This window comes from Cucumis sativus, chromosome 3, assembly GCF_000004075.3.
Source record: "Cucumis sativus cultivar 9930 chromosome 3, Cucumber_9930_V3, whole genome shotgun sequence".
NCBI classification, from domain to species: Eukaryota; Viridiplantae; Streptophyta; class Magnoliopsida; order Cucurbitales; family Cucurbitaceae; genus Cucumis; species Cucumis sativus.
The window spans coordinates 17571883-17595704 of NC_026657.2; the positions used below are offsets into that span (position 1 = coordinate 17571883).

General features: G+C 34.4%; 1 protein-coding gene across 1 annotated transcript in view; it reads left to right on the top strand.

Moving 5' to 3' along the window:
* The first annotated feature begins 13748 nt into the window (after positions 1-13748).
* The window catches only part of LOC101221003 (TATA-binding protein-associated factor BTAF1), a 42136-nt gene continuing 32062 nt past the window's right edge, over positions 13749-23822 (top strand). The window contains 11 exon segments of the mRNA XM_011653094.2: positions 13749-13973; positions 14233-14396; positions 14506-14600; positions 14761-14960; positions 15049-15103; positions 16005-16086; positions 17267-17604; positions 22386-22494; positions 22600-23200; positions 23342-23474; positions 23610-23678. Of these exon segments, the coding sequence (XP_011651396.2) occupies positions 14348-14396; positions 14506-14600; positions 14761-14960; positions 15049-15103; positions 16005-16086; positions 17267-17604; positions 22386-22494; positions 22600-23200; positions 23342-23474; positions 23610-23678 (1731 nt within the window). The 5' untranslated portion in view covers positions 13749-13973; positions 14233-14347.

Below are 23822 nucleotides of genomic sequence, written 5' to 3' on the forward strand. Positions count from 1 at the left end.
AATAATATTTATTTTAAATAATAATTATAACAGAATTTTTTTTATTGTTCGTATTTTTTCTCTATATTTTAGAAAGAAGAAAATAAAGATCTAAGACTTAAAAAGAAAGTAATAAAATAACGATAAATAAAAACAAAAAAAAAATCTGTCTTTTTCTTGTTTCCTATTTTTTTAGAGAGAAGAGAAAGACTAAATGTCTTTTTTTTAAAAAAAATAAAGAATAACAATAAAAAAAACAGTAGCCAGGAGATAATAAAATTTTTCTTTACGACATATTCTTTTATATCTCTCTATCTTTTAAAGAAGAAAATAAGGATTTAAATCCCAAAGAAAATTACTCGTTGATAAAATGCAAACTTTGGGAGTAAATTCCTACCAAATGCAACCTACAATTAAGTTTATTTCAACATGAGGTTTAATTATCTAAGTAGAAATAAATAAAATAAAAACACTAACATAATGAAATGAATAAGAAAATCTCACATTTTGTAGAACTTTTCTTCAAATTCGCAGAGATTTTCTCTCAAAAATTTTCTCGACCAATTTTCTTTAAAAGATTTTTTTCTTAGAAACTTTCTTCCACTCTACCAAATGACAAAAGTCCCTATTTATAGACGGGGTGTACCATAAATTAGAATAAAAATTAAAATTGGATATTATGAATAAATTAAATTTTATTTTTTCCGTAAATAATAGAAATGAGATTTTAAAAAAATAAAATGATTTCTTTTTTTCTAAAATAAATATAAATAGGTTAAAAGATTTTATTAAAAACAAATTAATTTCTTTTTTTTTTCCTAACGAAACGGTCCCTCCGTAACCAGTCATTCATAATATCGAATAAATCATTTTCGTCTTTGGTAAATTTACCAACGGCTATAGTCATAGTGATCCTCCTATTCAACTAACTTCAACCATTTTCGACCACCTCATTGCATTTTCAGGGCCTTCGAGTCTAGCATTTCTGTATGATTTCTACTTTCCCTTCTTTCTAATGGGTTAATTTTTTTTTCTAAAATGAGTTTAAAAATATTTACTAATTTCTTTTTTTCCTAAAATGGGTTAAAAAGATTTTATTAATTTCTTTTTTAATCTATAATGAGTTAAAAAAGATTTTATTAATTTCTTTTTTTTTCCAAAATGAGTTAAAAAATATTTTATTAATTTCTTTTTTTTCCAAAATGAATAGAAAAAGTTACATGGGGGTATTGATAAAGTAATTTCTTTTTTTTCTAAAAGAATTTGATGTTATAAATTTTTTTCTAAAATGAAATTGTTTTTTTTTCTTTTGCTTAAAATGATTAGATATGCTTAAGAGAATAAAAAATTTATTATAAGAAAACAATATTTTTTAAAAAGAAAATAATAATAATAATGTATGATAAAATTAGTTGGCTACAACATGCCCCTTCGTGCATCCTTGTAGGAGTAGAAGGTAGACGAAGGTGTGGCCACTATCTCATCAAACTAAATGTTGAGCAAGAAATTTCGGCTAATTAAATCATGCCACATCATCACAACAAATATTTGATAATTATATTTTTATTTGAATTTGATACTTAAATTTACTCAATTCAAGTCCAAGCTCACACAAGTAGATGGGCCCAAGCCCAAGTCCAACAGCCCAATAAGCAAATGGGCCCAAGTCCACCTAAAACCCACAAATTTTCTCTATAAATAGAGACCTTTGCCATTCATTTGAGGGGTCTTTGGTTGAAGGAAGAAGTGAAGCTCTGAAAGTACTGAAGCTCTAAAGAATTGAAGATTCAATCTTCTACAAGCTTTCTAGACGTGCAAGTTCGTATCAACCTCGAGATCAACATCTTCTGAAAGATTGAAGACTTGGAAGATTAAACTTTCCTTGGATTCCAGAAGATCGAAGTTCAAATCGACTTGCAACAACATTCTGAAGATCGAATATCAAGAAGTTTTAAGTTTTTAACTTCTATTCAAGAGAAAGCATCAAAGGAATAAAATACTAGAGATTGTGTTTACAATATTCATCAATATAACAAAGTTCAATTTCACGAAATACGTTTCTTTGAAATCTCGTGTGAACAGTTTGGCACGCCCATTGTGATAATCTCTTCCTTTCATCTCTCTCTCTTTTAAAGGACATCTAAAGAAATCATGGCATCCAAAGGCAATACTTCCAAAGCTCCAAGTGACATCGACAAGCAGCCAAATACTCGTAGCCACTCAAGGGAGACTCAATCATCTGAGGAAATGTCATCCTTTGAGGTTACAAAGAACATATGGGAACAACTATCCAAGCCACCAAAAGGAGGAATTATAATCAAAGAAAATTCTGGGATTGACGAACGAATGTCCTCCCGTGAACGCTCGAATGAGGAGATTCCTCATCCAAATATCATGTCGGTTATGGTGACTGGTGTGGATACAGGTGAGGACAGAATGACTGAGCTTGAAAGAAGATCAATATGCTCATGAAGGTCGTTGAAGAAAAGGATAATGAGATTGCATCTCTCAAGAATCACATTGAACGTCGTGATGCTGCTGAATCAAGTCATACACATACTATAAAAAAATCATAACAAAGGGAAGGCAGTTATGCAAGAAATTCAACTACAAAATTCGACCTCAATTGCATCGCTGTCTGTTCAGCAGTTGCAAGAAATGATTGTAAAACTCCATCAAAACTCAATATGGTGGATCTGCTCAAACTCTCTCTTTGTATTCCAAACCATATACGAAGAGGATCGATAATCTCATAATGTCGAATGGATACCAACTACCCAAGTTTCAACAGTTTGATGGAAAAGGGTAACCCAAGACAACATGTTGCTCATTTTATTGAAACATGTGAAACTGCTGGTGCGAGAGGAGATTTGTTGGTAAAATAGTTCGTTCGAACTCTGAAAGGAAACGCCTTCGATTGGTACATCGACCTAGAACATGAATCCATTGACAGTTGGGAGCAACTTGAGGGGACTTTCTCAATCACTTCTACAAATACCAAACAACGGAAGAGGGAATCAGTCATCGACTACATAAACCGTTGGAAAGCTCTGAGCCTGGATTGCAAAGACAGGCTCACATAAATGTCTGCAGTTGAGATGTGCACCCAAGGCATGCATTGGGAACTTCTATATTTTGCAAGGGATAAAACCACGCACGTTTGAAGAGTTGGTGACTCGTGCCCATGATATGGAACTAAGTATCGCACGTAGAGAGCAAAAGATTTTAGTTCCAAAAATGAAGTGACAAAAATGAAATTGATGACACTAAAATGATTGCAAATAGTGTCATAAATGAGTCTATGGTTGTTCATGCAACCCCTTTGAAATCATTCTCTAAAAAAAAAAAAAAAATCGAAGGAAAGCATGATGGCAAGGAAAAGCGACGCCCAACTCTGAAAGAAAGACAAGAAAAAGTTTATCCATTTCCTGACTCTGATGTTGTAGACATGTTAGAGCAGCTGTTAGAGAAGCAACTTATTCAACTGTCAGAATGCGAATGACAGAACAAGCAGAGAAAGTAGATGATCCTAACAACTGTAAGTACCATCAAGTCATTAGTCATCCGATTGGAAAGTGTTTCGTGTTGAAGGAGCTGATTCTAAAGTTGACTCGTGAAAAGAAGATCGAGCTGGATATTGAAGAATTAGCTAAGATGAATCATGTTGCGGTATATATGACTTCAAGTGTTCCACCATCAACACAGCTTTATGATTAAAGAAAAGCTTAATTCAGTTTGGGACTTTTGAACCTATAATTGTCCAATTCCAACAAAGGATCGTGACGAAAAACTCCCAAAACAAAGAAAAGTGACTCATCGAAAAGGAAGACAACCAAATTTCATTCAAAATGAGTCATCATTTCGTCAAAAGCATGTGAAAGGAAATATCTTCCATGAAAAGCAAGGAAAAAGAAACAAGAAGATGTGGAAGCCTAAGTCTGTGAAAGAAAAAGACGAGGACTTCTGCCAGCCTCGACGGTTGATAACTTTGAGAGGATTTCTCCCAAAAAGCTTCCTTGATGCTCATCCCAAGGAAATATTAGAAGTCACTGCATGTCATGTTGTCAGTATACAGATGATCCCTGAAGAAATCGACAATTCAAATGAAATTAAGCCTTCAACTACTCAATCTTCAGTCTTTCAAAGATTGAGTATGGTCGCAAAAGAAGAAGAAACCAATGTTCAACATCTACTTCCACTAGAACTTCAACTTTCAAAATGCTAAGTATCTCCACATCGAAGAAAGGTCAACCTTCAACATCTGTTTTTGATCGACTAAATATGACAAGCGATCAGCATGAAAAAGATGAAAACTTTGAAGGTAAAATCACTTCATGAAGAAAACAATGGCGAGAAGATACAGTCGTGTCCATCACGCATGAAGAGGAAGTTATTTATTGACATAAACACAGATGATCCCTTGATCGTGAAGCCAAGACTTATTATATTCACCAATTCTACAAATGAAGAAGGTGAACAAATATTTGATGAAAATATAAGTTGTTAAATGTGTTAAGCTCCTAGTCAACAAGAGCTTAAAAGGTGAATGACAAAAAAAAAAAAAAAAAAAAAAAAACTCAATTGAACTACGTTATGACTTGATTCCTATGTTATACGAAGGGTACGTAGGCAACTTAAAGTTTACCTTAAGTTCAGTCGCATGAAAAGAAAAGGTATTATGTTTCACCGTGATGATGTAATCTCAATAGAGAATGAAATTCATGAGGAGTTACAACATAGGGCAAAGTCAAATTAGCAAGCTCTAGCTTTTCTCCCAAGTGTTGTGGCTGAGAGCAGAGTATCTTCTTCTCTCACGTGCTGCAGCAGTTGTCATCATCTGTATCTTCGACGTATTGCAGCAGTTGTCCTCATCTTTATCTTCTCATAGGTGTTGCAGCCGAGATGATTCATCTTCATCTTCTCACATATATTGCAGTCGAGAGGATTCATCGTCATTTCTTTTGACGTGTTGCAACAGTTGTCATCATCTTTATTCTCACATATGTTGCAGGAGAGGATTCATCTTCAATTCATTCTCACATATGTTGCACTCGAGAGGATTCATCTTCATCTTCTTTGACGTATTGCAGTTGAGAGGGTTCATCTTCATCTTCTTCGATGTGTTGCAGCCGAGAGGATTCATCTTCATCTTCTTTAATGTGTTGCAGTCGAGATTATTCATCTTCATCTTCTCGACCTGTTGCAGCAGCCGTCATCATCTGTATCTTCTCACAGGTGTTGCAGCTGAGAGGATTCATCTTCATTCGCACATACGTGTTGCAACAGTTGTCATCATCTGCATCTTCGACTTCTTGCGGCATTCGTCATCATCTGCATCTTTGACGTCTTCGACGTGCGGCAACTGTCATCATCTGCATCTCCGTCGTGGTGCATCTATCATCATCTACATCTCTGACGTGACGTGTTGCATGCATCATCATCTGCATATCTGACGTTCTATAGCGGTCATCATCTGCATCTCTGACGTTCTATATAACGGTCATCATCTGCATCTTCGACGTGCAATAACTGATAAGATCTTCATCTCCATCTTCGATGTGTCGCAACCAAAAGAATCATCATCAGCATATTCATCTTCAATGTGAAGTCGAAGAAGCATTGAGCACCATGATAGAGTTTCATGTACAAACCCAAGAAGCAAAAGCCAAAGAAGCAATGGGCGCCATGATAGAATTGCATCGTCTATCATGTATAAACCCAAGAAGTCACAGCAGTGGGCGCTATGATAGAGTTGGATCGTCTATCATGTACAAACCTAAGAAGTCGCAGCAGCAATGGTGCCATGATAGAGTTGGATCGTCTATCATGTACAAACCCAAGAACCAGAAGCCGAAGAAGCAATGAGCGTCATGATAGAGTTGCATCGTCTATCATGTACAAATCCAAGAAGCAGAAGTCGAGGAAACATTGGGCGATAGACTTGCATCGTCTATCATGTACAAACCCAAGAAGCAGAAGCCGAAGAAACAATGGGCGCCATGATAGAGTTGCATCGTCTATCATGTACAAACCCAAGAAGCAGAAGCCAAAGAAACAATGGGTGTCATGATAGAGTTGCATCGTCTATCATGTACAAACCTGAAGCCAAGATGCTTGCATAGAGCCTTCAAGAATGGCTGGAAAAAAAAAGACAAAAAGAAAGCTTAGTAAAAAAAATTAAGAAAAAATATAGTATTTGAAAAATATATATATATTAAGATAGAAAGAAAGAAAAATTTATATATATATAATATTTGAAAAAGACAACAAAATAAAACAAAAAGAAAATAATAGAAATAAAACAAAATAAGAAAAAAGAAACAAAAATGAAAAAAAAAATACATATGAACAAAGAAATAAAAAATAGAGAGAAAATAACTTGAATAAAAAAAAAAATCCTTCTTTTCTTTGAGCTACTACCATTAAAAAAAAATAGTTTCTATGTCCTCAAATTGTAAGCCATTCGAAAAACTTTGAAGGAGCCAAAATATTGGTGATATGAGGAATGATTTTTATTCTCAACATGCTGTAGGAAAGGTGTCAAATCTCCAACTTCTCCCCCAACTTTTCAACAAAACTGTTAAAATTGGGTTAAGAGTCGAGATTAGTTCCTAATTTAAAAATAATAATAACAACAAATAAATTAGAAGTTTTTTTTATATAAAAAATATCTTTTAATTTTTTTTCTTCTAATTAAATCCATGATTAAAAAAATTTGGAGAACAAAATCCAAATCATTTTGCTTCTTCTAATTCATCAATTCAAATTCAAAAAAAAAGTTTGGCAAAATTTTCAAATTTTAAAGACAATTCATATAGCATAAGTTTTGCTAAAAACATAGAGGATTAAAAAATTTAAGGAATTAAAAAAAATCAAAACTTTGACTTAAATTCACGTTTCAATGAATTGGCAATATTCCAATTCTGTCCTTTCTTTTTGAGTCATAATTATCTCATTAAATTCATTGGTGAAAAAAAATATCTTGGTCATATTCAAAATGATATATATATATATATGTATATATACATATGATGTATATATATATATATATGTATATGTATATGTATATATATATGTATGTATATGTATATGTAGATGTATATGTATATGTATATATATGTATATGTATATGTATGTATATGTATATGTATGTATATGTATATGTATATGTATATGTATGTATATGTATACGTATATGTATATGTATATAGATGTAGATGTATATGTATATAGATGTATATGTATATGTATATCTTTTTATATGTATATTCAAAATTCACCAAACTTCATATAGCATTTTAACCACACTTATGTCCAAATGCATAGTGTGATTAATTTGTCATATTAACTGAAACCATAGTCAAGAACAGATCATTTGTATTTTTTTGTTTCAGCTTATTGTTTTCGAGACTCGTCCACCCATACACCGTGCACTAATCTCGAAAGGGGCATTTATTGAGCAAGAAATTTCGGCCAATTAAATCCTGCCACATCATCACAACAAATATTCTATAATTATATTTTTATTGGATTTTGATAATTAAGTTTACTTAATCCAACCTAATTCAAGTCCAAGCTTAACAAGCAGATGAGCCCAAGTCCAAGTCCAACAGCCCAACAAGTAATTGGACTCAAGCCCATAAATTTTCTCTGTAAATAGAGACCTTTGTCATTCATTTGAGAGGTCTTTGGTTGAAGGAAGAATTGAATCTCTGAAGTACCGAAGCTCTAAAGAATTGAATATTCAAACTTCTACAAGCTTTCTAGACGTGCAAGTTCGTTTCAACCTCGAGATCAACATCTTCTGAAAGATTGAAAACTTGGAAGATTAAACTTTCCTTGGATTCCAGAAGATTGAAGTTCAAATCGACTTGCAACAACAACATCCTGAAGACCGAAGATCAAAAAGTTCTAAGCTTTTAACTTTTATTCGAGAGAAAGCATCAAAAGAGTAAAATACTAGAGACTGTATTCACAATATTCATCAATATAACAAAGTTCAATTTCACGAAATACGTTTCTTTGAAATCTCGTGTGAACACTAAGATGTTTTAAACAAATTACTGACGTCAAGGACTATGGATAAAACAACCGTCACATGACAAATGATAAATAAGCTAGAGGTCAGGGATAAAACAAACATCACCACAATAATACAGTGTCAGTGACTAGGGATAAAACAAGCACCTCTTGACAAAATAATAAATAAGTTGGAGGCCAAAGAGAAAAATAAGCGTCATTGCAACAACATGGTGTCAAGGGTCAGAAATAAACACAAGCATCTCATGACAAAAGAATAAATAAGATGGAAACCAAGGATAAAAAAAGTGTCACCGCAGCAATACGGTGTCAAGGGTCAGAGATAAAACTAACACCTCATGACAAAAGAATAAATAAGTTGGAGGCCAGAGATAAAATAAACGTCATCACAAAAATATGATGTCAAAGACCAGGGATAAAACAAGCACCTCATGATAAAAGAATAAATAAGTCAGAGATCATGGATAAAACAAACTGCATCACAACTAAAATAACATAAACGCTACAAAGCACAATTTTAAATCGTCAAATGGCATATGTAAGTTATGCATGTATGCACAAGCATATTAATTAAATCATCACTTTCTTTTATACTCCCAAAAGGTTAAAGTACAAAATAACTTGTATGAATTCCTGAGTAACATTAGTTTCTGCAAGGTTTGCCACAAATTTGATATACGCATGGATACAATCCTTTTAGAACAGTGCAAAGAAGTAAAAGCACAAATAAACAAACTTTGAGGAAACTGTTACTACTCTTATGCATAATACTTCTTCACAAAATTTGCATTTAATGGGTTAGGAAAATCATTTCCATTCATGCTTGTTAAGATCAAAGCTCCACCAGAGAATGCCTTTTTTACTACGTATGGTCCCTCATAATTAGGGGTCCATTTTCTCTATGATCTTTTTAAATGGCAAGATCCTTTTTAAAACCAAATCCCCTTCCTGAAAACAACGTTGTCGAATTTTTCTATCGTATGCACGAGTCATTTTCCTTTGGTAAAGTTGTCCACTACACAACGCAGTCAGCCTTCTCTCTTCTATGAGATTTAATTCCTTGTACCTCACCCGTGTTTACTCAGCTTCTTCTAGCTCTACTTCTTTGATTACCTTGGGGGATGGCACCTCGACCTCGATAGGCAAAATAGCTTCCACATCTTGTACCAGAGAGAATGGAGTTGCCCTAGATGATGTGCGAACTGAAGTTCGTTAGCCGTGTAATGCAAATGGTAACATCTCATGCCAATCTTTATACATGATAGTCATCTTTTCAATTAGGGGTGTAAGAATACGAGTTGAACCCGAATAACCTGGACTACCCAACCCATATTATAAGGGTTGGGTTGGGTTAGATTAAAATATGGACTGGATTGGATTAAAAAATTGATTTTTTCGGGTTGGTTTGGGTCTCAGGTTGGAGGGTTGAGAAATTCGGTTCAATCCAACCCAACCCGAATTAATATAATATATATAAATAATAATAATAATATATTATTTAATAAAAAACAATTAGGTTTCTTATTTTTTAAGTTCAGATTATGGTGTATCTTGAACTTTATTTTTCATTTATTATTAAAAATGAACTTCATAAACATTTATAGATAATTTTTGGATTTATGTATTTTAAGAGTTTTGAATTTATTTGTGTTTGTAATTTTGAATTTATTTGTGTTTGTAATTTTGAATTTATTTGTGTTTGTAGCTTTGAATTTATGAATGCTTAGTTTGAATTTATTATATGAAATTTTGAATTATGTATGTTTGATATTTGAATGTAACAATCTTATACAACCCAATTTAAATGTAACTAGAAACAAAAGAAGAAAAAAAAACCTATATAACCTGACAACCCAACCCAACCCAACCCATATTTTACGGGTTGGGTTGGGTTGGGTTGGAAACTAAATTAAGGTTATTCGGGTGGTCAATCCAAATAACCCGAAAATATGGGTTGGGTTGAGAATCTCTCCCAACCCAACCCAACCCAACTCGATTTCAGCCCTATTTTCAATCATTCTTTTAATATTTTTATTTGCTGCCTTCACTGCTCCATTCATCTTAAGATGGTACGGGGTTGAATTGGAGTGCTTAATTTTGAACTGCTTACATAAATCTTTCATTATTAAGTTCTTTGCATTATCGGTGATGATACGTACAGGCAGACCATACCAACATATAATATCTTTCCGAAAATTGACAACAACTTGATTAGTGACACTCTTGTACGATGTAGCTTCCACCCATTTAGTAAAATAATATATAGCTACCAAAATGAATCGATAACCATTCGACGCCTTTGGTTCAATTGGCCCAATTACATCTATTCCCCACATAGAGAAAGGTCATGGAGCTATTAATACATGCAGAGGAAAAGTTGGAGCATGAATCTTATCGGTGTACATTTGACATTTATGACATTTTCTTCCGTATTTGATGCAATCTGACTCCATAGTCAACCAATTATAATCGACATGCATAATTTGACTTGCCATTATGTGTCCATTTTGTGTTTCACAAACTCCCTCATGAACTTCTTCTAGAATTATCTTAGCCTCTGATGCATCCACACATCTTAAAAGAGTCATATCGTAATTTCTCTTGTACAATACTTCTTCGTTAAGAAAGAAGTTCATAGCCAACTTTCTAATGACACGTCTACTAATTTCAAATGCTCCTAACAAATATTCTCGACATGTAGTTTAATGCTTAATGTCGAGTATATAGCCTAAATAGTTTATAGTATACGCATATGATTGGGCACCTTATTCTGGGAACACTATGGATGCGACCCACGTTGTAGTTAGTACAAATAATATGATCTTGAATTGTTCATGTAGAGACATGGAAGTAGGGGCATTTTATGTAAAGAGTTTACATAAGATTGGAGCTATGAAATAGTCGCTTTTAGGTTATAACATCGTTGACTTTAATAAAATCGACAATTTTGTTTATAGATATCCAAAGTAACTTATTAATTCTGAGCTAACTATGAACTTCTGTTCACATAGAATTATCCTTAGATTTGCATAGGTGAGAGCAACTCAATGACGTTGGTCCAATAAGCCTTCCATTTTAGGGGTAAGAATGAGTTGATAGTTAGGGACATAGGGTGCAAGACAAAATTCACTCTTACCCATTTTAGGGTTAGTAGATATCAGTTCCCTTAATGACTGAATCCAAGTCTTGAACAAGGGGCCCACCCTCTCATTGTTCCAAAAGGGATTAGATTTAGAGGTTGGACCTTAAACCAATTGTTCAACAGAGAATTAGTTGGACTTAATGAGCAAGATGTAGTGGAATGACACATTAGTTAATGAAGGTTCATTAGCTTTATCCAAAAGAGTTTAGCCAGTTAATCTCATATCATTAGAACCTGTGATCTATAGGTGCATTAGGTTCCCTTACTAGCTCACAAGGAATCAACTTAGAACATTATGATGGAATAATTTGCATTGTTCGAATTAGGTAAAGAGAGAGAAATCGACGAATATATTTGATATAGTCGTTGGCTATAAGCTTAGGAAAGAGCTTTATATTTAAATTTTATTTAAATATTAAAAATATGAATACATATTCATATCAGAAGCTTAAAATTGATGGAAGTGATCAAAGATGTGAAAAGTCAAAATGTTGACTTTTGACTTTGAGAATTTAAACTTTGACCGACTTTATATTCAAATGTGATTTGAAATTCGGAAAAATTCATGCAGATTCATGCTCCGGAGGTCGAAAATAGTCAAGACGAAAAAATGAAAAAAAGTCAAAATGTTGACTTTGTACTTGAAAAAGTCAAACTTTGAATTTGATTTAAATGTTAAATTACCATATTAATTTTATACTAATTTAAATAATAACACTTGTTGAGATTTGGCAAGCTCAGCATTTGCATGTGATATACAAGTGGCTTATTGCATGCAAGATACGTACCCTAGTAATAGTTAGTGGAATGTCAAGTGGTGAGATAGGAAAGCTCTTGCATGTAGTTTATTTGCAAAGAGGTTTTTTGCAAAGGTGAAAGATCTCTTGGTTTTTAAAAATGGTGAGAATTAATTTTGTAATTAAGAATTACAAAATAAAACCAAGAACTCTTTTATTTTTACTCTTAACAAAGATTTAAAAGTTAAGTTCCTCATTGAAAAAAGTATCACCTCTCTCTATTTTTTTCCTCCACCATTCGAGTCCCACAACTCAGTTTCAAATCTAGAGAATAGCAGGTCAACACTAGTGGTAATTCCGACTTCAAGTTCGTGTGGGGATTGCGAAGAGTTCATGAGGAGATTACAAGAAGAGAAAAGTGTCAAATGTGAGTTTTTCTTTTTACCCTGTCTTTGTTTCAATTAGGGATATTATGCATGTTGATTACTAAATTTGTTTGGTTGCAATTAGAGTAAAGTTTGTTCATTTTTTCATTGCGCATGTCTACCATTTTCATCATATCCATAGTGTGGGAAATCATCAATAAATGTGACAAAATAATACTTTTCTCCACAAAAAGGTCCACAAATATCACTGTGTATAATTTTAAGAAGTTGTGAGCTTGTTGTGGTTTCTTTATTAAATGTGTCTTTTGTTTGCTTTCCTTTAATACAATCCACACAAATTCCAAGGTCAATAAAATCCAAATCTTGAAGAATTTCATTCTTTATCAATCTTTTAATTCTTTCTTTGGATATATGACCCAAATGTTTATGTCGCAAGTAAGCTTATTGTCACGTGGTTATTTTGTTCACTCAACCAACGTGCGGCACAAATGTGTTGGGGTTGCACCAATGTAAGCCTACGAGACAATTGGACTTGTTGGAACAATCTAAGGAATAAGGAAATTCGATGGTAAGAAGTAGACAAGAAGTAGGCAAGAGTTGCACAAGGTGTTTGATGAAATGCTTAACAGAGCTTTTATAAAGGTTTCCCAAGGATTTCCAATGAATTCTAAGAAGTGCTTACAAATGAACCCCTTTGGGGGTATTTATAGAGGTACACAACCGACTTTCAAGCCCTAAACCGCCTTATAAGATTGGCAAAATAATTTGGAAAAATTACGAGCGCTCATGACACTGTCTGGAAGCTTCTAGAGCCGTCTGAGGCCATCTGGGCTGTCTAACGCATGCGCACCTTCGCACGTGTTCGCGAGCCTTCTCGGCCACTCGCAAAACTTGTGTTATTAACCATCAATTTAACTAAGTTGCATGAACCGAAGTTGAATGAAAGAAAAAAGGTAAAACAAACTTTGTTTTTGCAGACATCGAAGCTGGATGCCTTTCTTTCAACTAAGATGATTTTTTGTGAACGACTGCTTCAATTCTTTCAACTAAAATTCAAAACCGCCATTTCTTCTTCAATTCCATTAACAATTCCTTTTGCTATTTTTCTAGTCAGCCTTCTTAAAAACTACATTCATTAATATGTGATCCAAAACCACTTTTATCATTTAATAGAAGATTTGTCAATCTAACACAAATATAGTTAAATCGTTTAATGCATATATTGTTAATTAAGATGCCAAGCCATTAATCCATGCCTCTTATATGTGGTAAGGTGATATGTGAAACACATACTTCAATAATTGAGTTATGCTCGTTAGGACAACTTTAAATATTGTTGAACAAAATAATAAATTTGAAAAAATCAAACACAAAAAAATAAGACCAGAAAGAAATATACAATATATTATGTGAATACTGCTAAGCTCCATAAGTTAGATGTTGGATTTCCATTCAAGGGTGTAAAAAAGAAAAAAGAAAAAAAACACATCTTTATGCTTAAAAGAAACACATATCGTGAATAAATGTTCAAAATATATAAAATGCAACTCATGCAAGAACGAGGGAGGGAAGAAGGGTTTTCGTCGTCGGTTATCGACTGAGCACCATTCACCAAGTTGGAGAAGGAAGAAACATTCAACATAACAAGTTTTGTTCAATCCCATTTTATATCTCTTCATCTCTTTCAAGGTAACCCTAATCATACTAACTTCTTCTCTTTACCATCTCAAATCCTTCAATATTTTCAACATTTCGTAGATCTTTGGGGCTTACATCTCCAATTCGTTTAAGGGTATTCGAAATCTGCAATTTCTTTACGAAATGTCATTGACCCAGAACCAATTCCTCCTTAGACATTCGATTCCCCGCTTATAACTCAAGTGCTTGTTCTTTGAAGGCTCAAATCTCTCATGGGTGTTTAGCTTTTTGTTCTTTTTATGGAGTGTAGGGCTTAGCGGAGTGAACGGGACTTGATGGTGGTCACGGTCAGTCGTGCGGTTCCGTCACAATTTTTATTAATTCTTATTAGGAGAAGTCCACCAGCGTGCTAGGAATGTTTCATCATGGCACAGCAGTCGTCCCGACTTCATCGTCTTCTAACTCTCTTGGATAGTATCCTTCTTATTTCTGATGTTCTTGTAATGAAACTGTATTTTTCATTGTTATATCTCCATTAATTTTCACATTTGAGTTGGGTTTTTCCTTAACGGAATCCTAATAGCTGGTTCAACACAAGCAACAAGATTTACTGCAGCTCGTCAGTTGGGGGAAATCGCAAAATCCCATCCTCAGGACTTGACATCTCTTTTGAAAAAGGTTAAATTTTTTGAGGTTTCATTTTACTTTTTATATTGACGTTATTATTGTTATTTTTTTGGGTAATGGGTTGCAGCACTTTGTATTTTCGGTTGAAGAATCGGGTGGAATGGAATTTATTATATTGAATCAATATTTAACCGTCAGTTTATGTAAACAGGTATCTCAGTATTTACGCAGTAAAAATTGGGATACACGGGTTGCGGCTGCACATGCTATTGGGGCTATTGCACAGAATGTTAAGCACACATCTGTGTCTGAGCTCATTGACTGTGTTGGATTAAAGATTTCTGAGGCTGGCTTGTCTGTTAGTATCAAGGATGTCCTGACAATTTCTGATGTTCAGTCTGCCTTTAAAAGGTTTTTCTTTGCTTTCAGAGTTTCTAATTTATGCAGATGCATCATGTCAGTAGTTTACTTGCTGAATGCTGCATTTTCTTCACAACAGTTTTGATATGAATAATGTGCTTGAATTTGGCGCCTTGGTGGCATCTGGAGGACAGGTGATCCATCTATTTTACTAGTTTATTTTGTGCAAATATATATAATTCTATTTTTTTTAATTAAAGAAAGGAATATTTGCGATTGATTAAATGAAAAGTTACAAAAGAGTTCATGCACCAATATTCTTTCTTACTACAAACAAGCTTCCAACACTTCTCAAACTTTAACATTATCTAAACCACCCCTTGAATCTTCTGGCAATTTTTTTCTGCTATATCTATTTCTATTTATTACTTGTTAGTTTTCAGCATTCCAGTTACGATCTTTTATATTTTTATACGAGTTGCTATTCTAATGGCCCTTGTAGCTGTGCTAGGATAGGGTTATTAGAAGATAGAGGATTCACTAATTGGCCTGATCATCATCATCCTAAGTTGTAAAGTATTTTGTGAGACCTCCTATTATACATATGTCCGAAAGGAAGGGCTGAAAGATGACTTCATTGTGAACAGTTGGTTAGTGTGGGGCTGGTAGGGGTTTGTGTAGGGTATTTGTGAAGGAGAAATGATGGACATAAATAGGTGGTGAAGCTGGTTTGAGACTCAACTGAATCTCTTGGATGAACGGAATTTTATCTTTTTTTTTTTTTAAATTTTCTTTAATCGTTATCTTAATGTTGTTTGGCTTGTAAGGATTAGTGAACTTTTCATTTTGAAAAGATATATTGCATCATGGATCCTTTTCCCTTGTTTTCGTATTTTTGTTGGGTTTTTTCTTAGTGCAAGAAGATACCCAACATGTTTCCAGTATATTTTGTATGCAAAAAGACCTAATTGTGCAAATAAATTAAAAGTTGAAAGTTTTGCGTATTTACATGTCTAAATGATGTGTTTTAATGAAGCAGGAAAGACTCGTGAGTTTGATGGGTTTGTGAATTGATTTTTAAATATAACCTTGCAGGAGTTTGATGTCACCAGTGAAAACATCAAAAGTCCAAAGGAGCGATTGGCTCGTCAAAAACAAAACCTTCGTCGTCGTTTAGGTTAGCATACACACATGCATGCATTTGAAAATGATATATGATATATGGTATTTGAAAATGATATATGATGATGTAAGCATTGTATGCAATCTACATTATAATCTATATTATAATGCTTTCTTTTGTTTGTGTAAGGATATATTGGCTTTTAAATGCCATAGTTTTCATTTCTTATTGCTGATTGGAAACACATTTTTATACCATATGATTGGTTCCTTCGTAGTCTTGGTTATTCTTTGATATTTCATTTATCAATGAAATTGTGTCTTATCCAGAAAAGTTACTAAAATGAAAGACTAAAGAGACTAATGTTCAAAATTACAAAGTTCCACCAAGGTAAAAGGGTCAAATTCAAACACAAAGATAGAAGTGTAGAAACAGTAGTTAAGAAAATGATTGAAGTAGAAGAGAAAAACCACTAAATCATTTTCTCAATCAATTGACATAACTTTTTTCTCACCCTTTGATAGTGCGCCAACATAGTCTTCTAGGATGACTGAATCACTAGAAGTTTTGGACATGGGAATGATCTACAAGCTTTTCCTTTTGAGTGCTGGTGAACTTCGTATCTTGGTTGAAAAGGCAACTATGAAAAAGAAAAACAATAAAGTAAAAGTGAACCTGGTTCATGGTTGGCCTAGGGATAAAAAAGAGACACAGTCTCAATAAAATGACCAAGGGTCAGAGGTTCAATTTATGGTGGCCATCTATCTAAGAATTAATGTCTACGAGTTTTCTTGACAACCAAATATTGTAGGGTTAGATTGGTTATCATGTGAGATCAGTTGAGGTGTGCATAAGCTCGCACTGACACTCACGGATATCAAAAGAAAAAGAAGTGAATCTAGGTCGTTCTAATTCCAATTGTAACAGGGGTCGAAGAAAGGACCATTTTGTGTGCAGAAATGGACTGTTCAGTCCAAGATTGGATATTATCGAGCATAATTGATTATTTATTTTAATTATTACGATTTTTTTGTGCTTTGTAAGCTGATTGTTGGAGTTCCCAATATTGATTCAGTAATATACATGCTTCAAATATTTTTGAATTTTGTACCTTATTATTCATCTTGATTCACCACTTGTATTTGATTTCCATTTATCAGTGTTTGTTCTCCTAGATATTTTTTTTTCTTTAACGTTTTCTTGTTAGCTAACCATCTCTGTTCCTATTGCACAGGTTTGGATGCGTGTGAGCAATTCATAGATGTTAATGACATGATAAGAGATGAGGACCTTATTTTGGACAAGGTTAACATGTATGATAATGGTGGAGATAGGCAGATGTTTCCATCAAAATCTATACATAATATCCAGCAGTTTGTCGCTAATATGGTCCCATATATTGTATCCAAAAGGCCCAGTGCTCGAGAAATGAACCTTCTGAAACGGAAAGCAAAAATAAACTCCAAGGACCAGACAAAACATTGGTCTGAGGAAGGAGAGACAGACGTAGCAGGCACCCAACTAGTGGAAACACCAAGGGGCTTAGGTCCGGATTTATTAAGTTCACAAAAGGTACTATCCTTCTATCATTTCTTTGAATGGCTACCTGATCTTGTGGACAAATACCTTTTTCTTTGCTTTTTCTATAAGGCTTCTAGTGCTTTTCTTGGTACTTTTTGCTTGTATCAAATGCATGTATCAGTATTGTTTGGCTCCTATACGTATTCTGATGTTTGGATGTGGTTATGTAATTTGTTGGAGGTCATTACTATTATAAGAGGATGTTGAATAGTAGTTAGGGATGTCAATTTAACCTACAGAAACCTACCCCAAACGGGCAGGGGAATCATCGATCACTTGAAGAATGGGGCAGGAACATATCTTAATGTAGTGGATTCTTTACCTGCAAATCTACGTCTTTCTGCCCCCTGCAATGGAAGAATCCCTCAATCAAAACTCCTTGGTCAAGAGGCCACTTTAAAAACTAATATTCTTCTGCGGTCTTTTGTAGATATTTTCCAAAGAGGGGTTGAACACGGGCGACAAAGTGTAAAAATGTTCCTAACCATGCATTATCTTGTCTACTCCTTTTGGTGAAAGCTCCTTGGAAGACTATAAGGACCTCCTTTTGAATGCTCTTCAGATAAACATTAGGGAAAGCTGTTATTCTATGCTTGTTTAGACAAATTTTGTCTCTGGTAAAACCGTTAAAAGAGGAGAAAATTAGGAAAGCTGCTGCTATGCAAAAATATCTGGCATTGAGTAGTTTTAGATCCTAATGGAAGAAGAAGTGAATTTAAGGTTTTAGGTGGAGTATGAATTACATTAAACACTTTGTAATTACAGCCTTTCCATGATTTTCAACCATTGGAAGGCCACCCTTATCCTTTAGTTTTTCTTGGGGAGGGCCCTCTTGTTCCTTGCACTTAGGCTGTTTCTCTTTTGTTCTATTAATATATCTGTTTCTTATATATAAAAAGGGTTTAGAATGCTCTTTTGCGCTTTGTTTCAGTTGTAGTACTTTGGGTCGATGCTATTGGTGCATATGGTGGGTTTTTCTTCATCCAATGTTCTTCCCTCTTTGTTTGGTTTCTGCATAGTCTTGCAACCTACCTTTTTGTGGGCTTTTTCTCAAGCTTAGTTGGCGCTGAAGTTTTCTGTTGAAGCTTTGGTTTGAATGATCGAGTTCAATGGTTTGCTGATAACACCATTCTTTTTTCATCCATGGATTGATTGGCACTTGAAAACCCCTTTGGCCTTGTTAAATTGAGAGGGCTCCACGTTGAATATAAATCAGAAATCAGAAATCATTGGGATAAAGATCAAATGGAGGTTGTTGACTTGTATCAGGAAAGCTTGATTGTAGTCAAGGGCAATGGCAGAACATCTATCTTGGTCTTCTTCCGTTGTACAAAAGACCTTGATCTTCATCCTCTTGGGCCCCAATTGTTGAGAAAATTGAAAGAAGGCTCCACCCATAGATACAATTACACATATCAAGGAGGGTTGTATTACCTTTTACAAGCCAGATTATTGAAGTTTCCCGCATATTTCTGGGATCTCTTCAAGATCCCTTTGAAGATTGCATTGATTGTTGTAAGATTATATTAAAAGTTCCTTTGGGATGGGATTCTAACGAAACCAGAGCACTCCTTGTGGGATTGGAAGAAGTCACCTGATCTATCACTCAAGGTGGCTTTGGGTTACAATGTTCGGTTGGAAAGAACAGACCTCTATTATCTAAGTGGGTAAAGAGATACTAATAGAAAGAGAATGTCTTATGGCGTAAAATGATTGATGCAAAGTGTGGAAAACCCCATTGAATTTGTGGCCAAATGATAGATTTTCTGCTTATACAAGGGGGCCTTGGACAGCTGGAGATTGGTGGGGAGCCTGGCTAATACATCATTAGGGCATGATTGTTGGTTGAAAACTTGAAAGAAGAGACATTAGTGGTTCATTTCTCACCTTCTATTTTTATTTTTTTAAATTGTCTATGCTAATCTCCATACAAGGCACATTGAATGAACAACATGGAGGGTGGGGAGTCTTGGATTGAGAAACATCCTCACTAATAATGAAATAGACGCGTGGAAACTTGTCGCACAAAGATTTTTTCGTCTATGAACTCACTGCTGCTTGATTTGGACAATAATTTATCAGAAACTCTGCGTCTATATCAAGAGATGAGATGGACAGATTTTAACCCAAAAAAAACCACAACTTCTTTTGGGAGCTTAGCCAAAACACCTTTTGCACTGTTTATCTTACTTGAAGCCATCTCTTCATTACCACACAATTTTTAAAACAATCAATGAGATCCAAAGTCATTTGTTCATCTTCTTTATGTGCAGTCAGATTTTGGATGGAGATAATTACCACCTTTTGGTGGTTCACAACTTTTCTGAATGACCTCATCAACCTTCTTATTTACATTCTTAATGAACATCTGTTTTCTGATGGAAGAAGATTCTTTGGATGGATCTTATTTGGACACTTTTGTAGACAAGTCGGAAAAAACGTAACAATGGTGTCTAAGAAAATGAAAGCTGAACATCACGGAGCCATGTGGCAAGCTCAAAGCAAACTATTCAATTAAGTTCATAAAGAGAAAGTGGATGTTTTTTGGCCGCATTCAATTGAGTATATCTCTCCCCAGTTCCTTAAACCTAATCTGATGGTTTTTGATTTGATGATGCCATGGTTTTTGGAAGTGAAAAAGGTAGCTTTATATGAAGAGTTTTCTTCTCCTTTGGAAGGAGAAAAGGCATTACCTTCAAGTAAGTTGGCCGTTTTTGGGAGGCTCCTTCCATCTTTTGCCCCCTATTATTCTTGTTAAAAAAGTCTTCGCTCATTCATCCTCAATGGGGTAATGCTGATTTACTTGAAGATAGAAGCTGTTGCACCTGGGTTTAAGAGCTAATTTCAAAGGTGAATTGCATTTCTACAAAGAAACTCTTTCCTAAACAGAGTTTTAGTCAGTCAGTTTTCTTGTTTCGAATTTAAAAATCAAGTTTATAAGAGGAATTTCAGATAATGCATATTCAATAGATACTTTTGTTCTGGAATTTGAAGATGATTTGTATGCCAATGTAAGTAGTGAAGAATTAGATTTTAATACTTCAGAGACCGTGCTAAGTTGATTTCTCTGAGGAAAACAATGGGGAAGCTCTAGTATCTCTTTTTCCAACCTCAGAAGAAGTAATAGTTGATCATGCTACTAATGAAGGTTCTCTATCTCTAAAATCCCGTCTAAGTTCTTCTCCATTTTTGAAGTTTGTGGACTACAATTGTGTAAATTCCTCTTCTTTCATCCTAATTTGCTGGTGGTGGAAGTAATTGTAGCTTGAAGTTTATCTTGGTTTTCATTTGAACCTCAAAGATATTTGGTTGGTTCTTTGTCTAATAAAAAAAGTCCAGGTGACTTATTAGCATTTTGGGTTGAATACAAGTTGCCAGCTCTTTAAATTCTCAATGGAATTTTAGAAGATCTTCTTAAGGCTTGTGGAACTCCATTCTTGTCATTTTAAGTCTTAGATATTTTGGTCATCTGTGTTTAAGGCCCAACTTATTTAATTTTGTTCGAAGGAGTTTCAAAGAGGTTTTGAGTCAAGTCTTTCATTTGAGAAGATCGCTTCAAAGCTGCTTGAATTATTGCCTACCTTCGGTGTTCTAAGCTCATTGTTGTCTTCTACATCCAATCTTTTGTTTATTTTGGAACGATTTTGTTATTTCAACCTTGTTTTGTTTTGCTTTTGAATTTTTCTTTGTCTTGATTGTTTCTGTGTATCTTGAATATTAGGCTCTTTTCATTATTTCAATTAAAACTTTGTTTCCGTTTCAGTTAAAAATCTCACTTACTAAGTGAGAGAAAAGGGGTGATGCGGTCTCTTTGTCTAATTCTTCCGGTTTGAGTCCTCTCCCTTGGTTGTCTTCCATTAATAAAGACTGAAAACTCAGGATTCCGAACACATCCTTTTATCCCTGCAATCAGCCTTTAATGCATGAGAATATCTTCTAGAAAATCCAGCTGAACCCTTTTTCTTGTTGGAATCCAACCCTTTGTCTGTTGGAACGATATTCCACAATCTCATTAGCTATAAGAATTGGATTTGTTATTTGTCTCCCTTCAATGAAAGCATGGAAGGAAGAAGAATTAGTACTAGGCATGACTTCCTTCAATCTTCCAGTAAGTACTTTATTGATTCTTTTTTCTTTTTGGATAAGATGTAAGTAACTTATTAATTATCTTGTAAATCAAAGTGGTTAAACTGATTGGCCGAAAGTCTTCGAGGCTTTGACAAATGAAACATCTTCTGGACTAGCAAGTAAAGTTCTCTTTGATGCAAGCATTAAGCCTTCTATTCTTATAACATTCAGCAAAAAGGAGCCTGGAAATCAGATGTCAATAAGCTCCGAAAGAAAATTTCTGCAAGTACCTTGGAGGCATGATTTTTGCGCAGTTGTGCTATATTTTCTTTCGTTTATAACTCTCCATTTTCTTCTATTTCCCTGCCAACTCCTCGAAAGAAGCTATCTGAGTGAAAATAAAAGCCACATCTTTCTTCTATGAGAAAGAAGTTCTGTTATTGAACATAATATGAAAGAGTGAAATTAAAAACAGTGGTAGTTAGTGATGTCTATGATTTATAAATTACTGTGGCTTCCACGGGTTGGTGATAACCGTGTCATGATTCTTAATATATGATGGTTGCTCAGTTTTTCTGCTGAATTAATTTATGTTTTCTATACTTACCTGGATTTTTTTTTCATCAACTTCTCCATTTCTCTGCCTATTATTTTAACTTATATAGACATTGAAAGTGAAGTAATTGTTGGCGATCCATCTGCAGTCAGCTGTGAGTGTAAATAATGATGACGATTCTGGTGATCATGATGGTGATGGACAATGGCCTTTTCATAATTTCGTCGAGCAAATTCTTCTTGATATGTTTGATTCTAGTAAGAATTTTCATATTAATTTCTAAATTTTGGATATACTGACAGTGATTTCTCTTTTACTGAGTTGCTGTATTTATTTTTAACCTTTTACTCATAAAATATCAGATTGGGAAGTCCGTCATGGTAGTGTGATGGCCCTGAGAGAAATTTTAACCCATCAAGGAGGTTGTGCTGGAGTAATTTTGTCTGACATTAGCATAGACGGTGCTCCATTCTCCACGTTAGAAGATGAAAGCGTGCCAAATAAGTTAAAGCGAGAAAGAGATATTGATTTAAATACACAGTTGATGGAGGACGAATTTGAGTTTAAACCGAAAAGGCCAAAGTTTGAAGATGCCTCATGTCCCCATGTCAATGTGATGGTCAGTGCTGATGAGGACATTAACTTAGGGGTCAATTTGAAAGTTGAAACTGATGATAGGCTTATGCCTGATGATCAGCCTGGAGTTCAATTTGAAATTTGCTCTGTAAAGGTGGAGGATCATCCCAATGGTTCATGCTATCCGCATGTTGATACACCCACTGCCGCGGTCGAGGAGTGCCCTGATAGTAAATTACCTTGTGAGGATACTACTATGCTGACAAACTTTTCTGAAAATCGCGAGCTGAGGAATTTGGTTAAATTGACTAGGCATTCTTGGCTGAAAAATTTTGAATTTCTTCAAGATTGTGCAATTCGTCTGTTGTGTATTTTACTTCTAGATCGGTATGATTTTATTTCTTGCTTAGACTGTAATTTTTTAGGTTTATCTTATCACTTTTTTGTGGTCCTTTTCATTTATTGAGATTAGAGTCAAAATTATTTTCCATTTGTTGAGAGATGCTTTTCTCTCTATATATCTTGCAGGTTTGGAGATTATGTATCCGATCAGGTTGTTGCTCCTGTGCGTGAAACCTGCGCCCAAGCATTGGGTGCAGTGTTCAAGTACATGCATCCTACATTAGTTAACGAAACATTACATATCTTGCTGCAAATGCAGGTAAGTTTCAAGTAAGTACGTCTACAATTGGTATATATGGTATTGTTGTTTAGCAGTATGATTGATTTTGTGAAACAATCCAAGTCTAAAGCATCTGTTTGTTATTTTTAACACTACTTTTATTCCTTTATTCAGTTCAGGCAGGAATGGGAAATTCGTCATGGGAGTCTTTTAGGCATAAAGTATTTGGTTGCCGTACGAAAGGTATAATTTTGTCCCTACTTGTATGTCTAGTAGCTTTTTTGTATTATGTTGGGTTTCCTGATTTAGCATAGGTTATTTTATCAAAATAGAATCCCTAAACCTCACTTTGCTTTATGCATGTGAGGAGGGCCTCAAGCGTAAAGG